The sequence below is a fragment of the Eimeria mitis genome, genomic scaffold (genome assembly GCF_000499745.2).
Source record: "Eimeria mitis Houghton genomic scaffold, Emh_scaff827, whole genome shotgun sequence".
In the NCBI taxonomy this organism is placed as follows: Eukaryota; Apicomplexa; class Conoidasida; order Eucoccidiorida; family Eimeriidae; genus Eimeria; species Eimeria mitis.
In genome coordinates, this window is record NW_013576076.1 from 1 (window position 1) to 1487 (window position 1487).

At 55.8% G+C, this 1487-nt stretch overlaps 1 protein-coding gene across 1 annotated transcript in view; it reads left to right on the plus strand.

The window, feature by feature from the left end:
* Positions 1 to 1131: 1131 nt before the first annotated feature.
* Positions 1132 to 1487, plus strand: part of EMH_0023230 (uncharacterized protein) — a gene marked incomplete at both ends in the record, with an annotated part of 3308 nt that continues 2952 nt past the window's right edge. The window contains 1 exon segment of the mRNA XM_013502092.1: positions 1132 to 1403. Within this exon segment, the coding sequence (XP_013357546.1) occupies positions 1132 to 1403 (272 nt within the window).

Here is a 1487-nt window from a genome sequence, read left to right on the forward strand (position 1 = left end):
ATATATAACAATAAAAATTATAATAAAAAAAACAATATTATATATAAATTAAATAAAATAAAATAAAATAAAATAAAATAAAATTTATATTTGTTTGTGTTCATACAGCATAAGGAGACGGAGTTCTTTCTCCTTTGCCTTTGTCTTTCTCAGCACCTTCAGCAGCACCATTGCAGCAAGGGGGCCCCCGGGGCCCCCAGAGGCAGCGAGGGGCCCCCAAGCTATCAATCTAACCCAAAGAGGGGCCCCTGGGGCCCCTCTGAACGCTTCAAGCACACACGGAGAGGGGCACCCAGGGGCCCCCGTTTGCCGCAGGTAGCAGCTGCAGCAGCTGCAGCAGCAGCAGCAGCAGCAACAGCAGCAGCAGCAGCAGCAGCGGCAAACACAGGTGAGAGGTACTAGAGCACTCTTTAGGATATAAGTGGAGAAAATATATTATAAAATACAAAAATTAATTTATTTTTTTTAATTTCAGATAAACAAAAACAAATATAACACAAAGACAGCAAAGGGGTACTAGGGGGGGGGGGCCCCCTGCAGGTGGGTACTGAGCCTGCGGTCGGTGGCGGGGGGCCCCCCCACCTCAACCTCTTTATTTATTTATTTTTTTCTGTTTGCTGCTATTTGCATGCAGTATAAAGTGAAATTCATTACACTAAACTCAACCCTTTTCTGCTGCAGCAAGGGGGCCCCTCTGCAGCGGCTGGGGCCCCCCAAAACAACACGAACCCCCTAAGGGTTTAGGGGGGTCGGGGGGGCCCCAAACCCTAAACCCTAAACCCTAGCAGCAGCAGCAGCAGCACAGCAGCAACTAAACCCCTTCTACAGCTCCTGAGGGCACAGCTAGCCGCCTCTCTTCCTCCAGTGGGGGCCCCCGGGGCCCTCTAGGGGCCCCCAACAGGACCCCCAGGGGGGCCCCCAGGGGCCCCCAGGAGGCCGTTGAGGGGGCCCTTGAGGCTGTAAGAGGACCCTCTGCTGTGTGTGGCTGCGCATGCATCTTATATCTCCTATACTGCTTCTTCTTCGCTGAGGGGGCCCCCCAAGACAGGTAGGAGAGGGGCCCCCAGCTGCTCTCAAGGGGGCCCCCGGTATGTATAGATAGAATTTGCTGCAGCAGAATTTCGCTGAGGCATGGGGGCCCCTCGTATGGGTACCCAGGGAGAAGAGGGGTCCCCTGGGGGCCCCCATGGGGGCCCCCAGGGGGGCCCCCATGGGGGCCCCTCTGCAGACGCAGCGGCAGATCCTGTTGAGGCGTTTCTATCTGAGGTGGCTCAGCTGCTGCTGCGGGGCCCCCATAGTGCAGCAGCAGCAGCAGCAGCAGCAAAAGGGGTATGGGATTACGACTTGGGGGGCCTCCTCTCAGACTTCCTTCGCTTAACTGAAGAGGGCCTCATAGAGATGGAGTATGCGGGACAGGGGGCCCCCGAGGGGCCCCCCGTCTCTCCTCTCTCAGCAGAGGAGGGGGCCCCCCCATTGGGGGCCCCCCA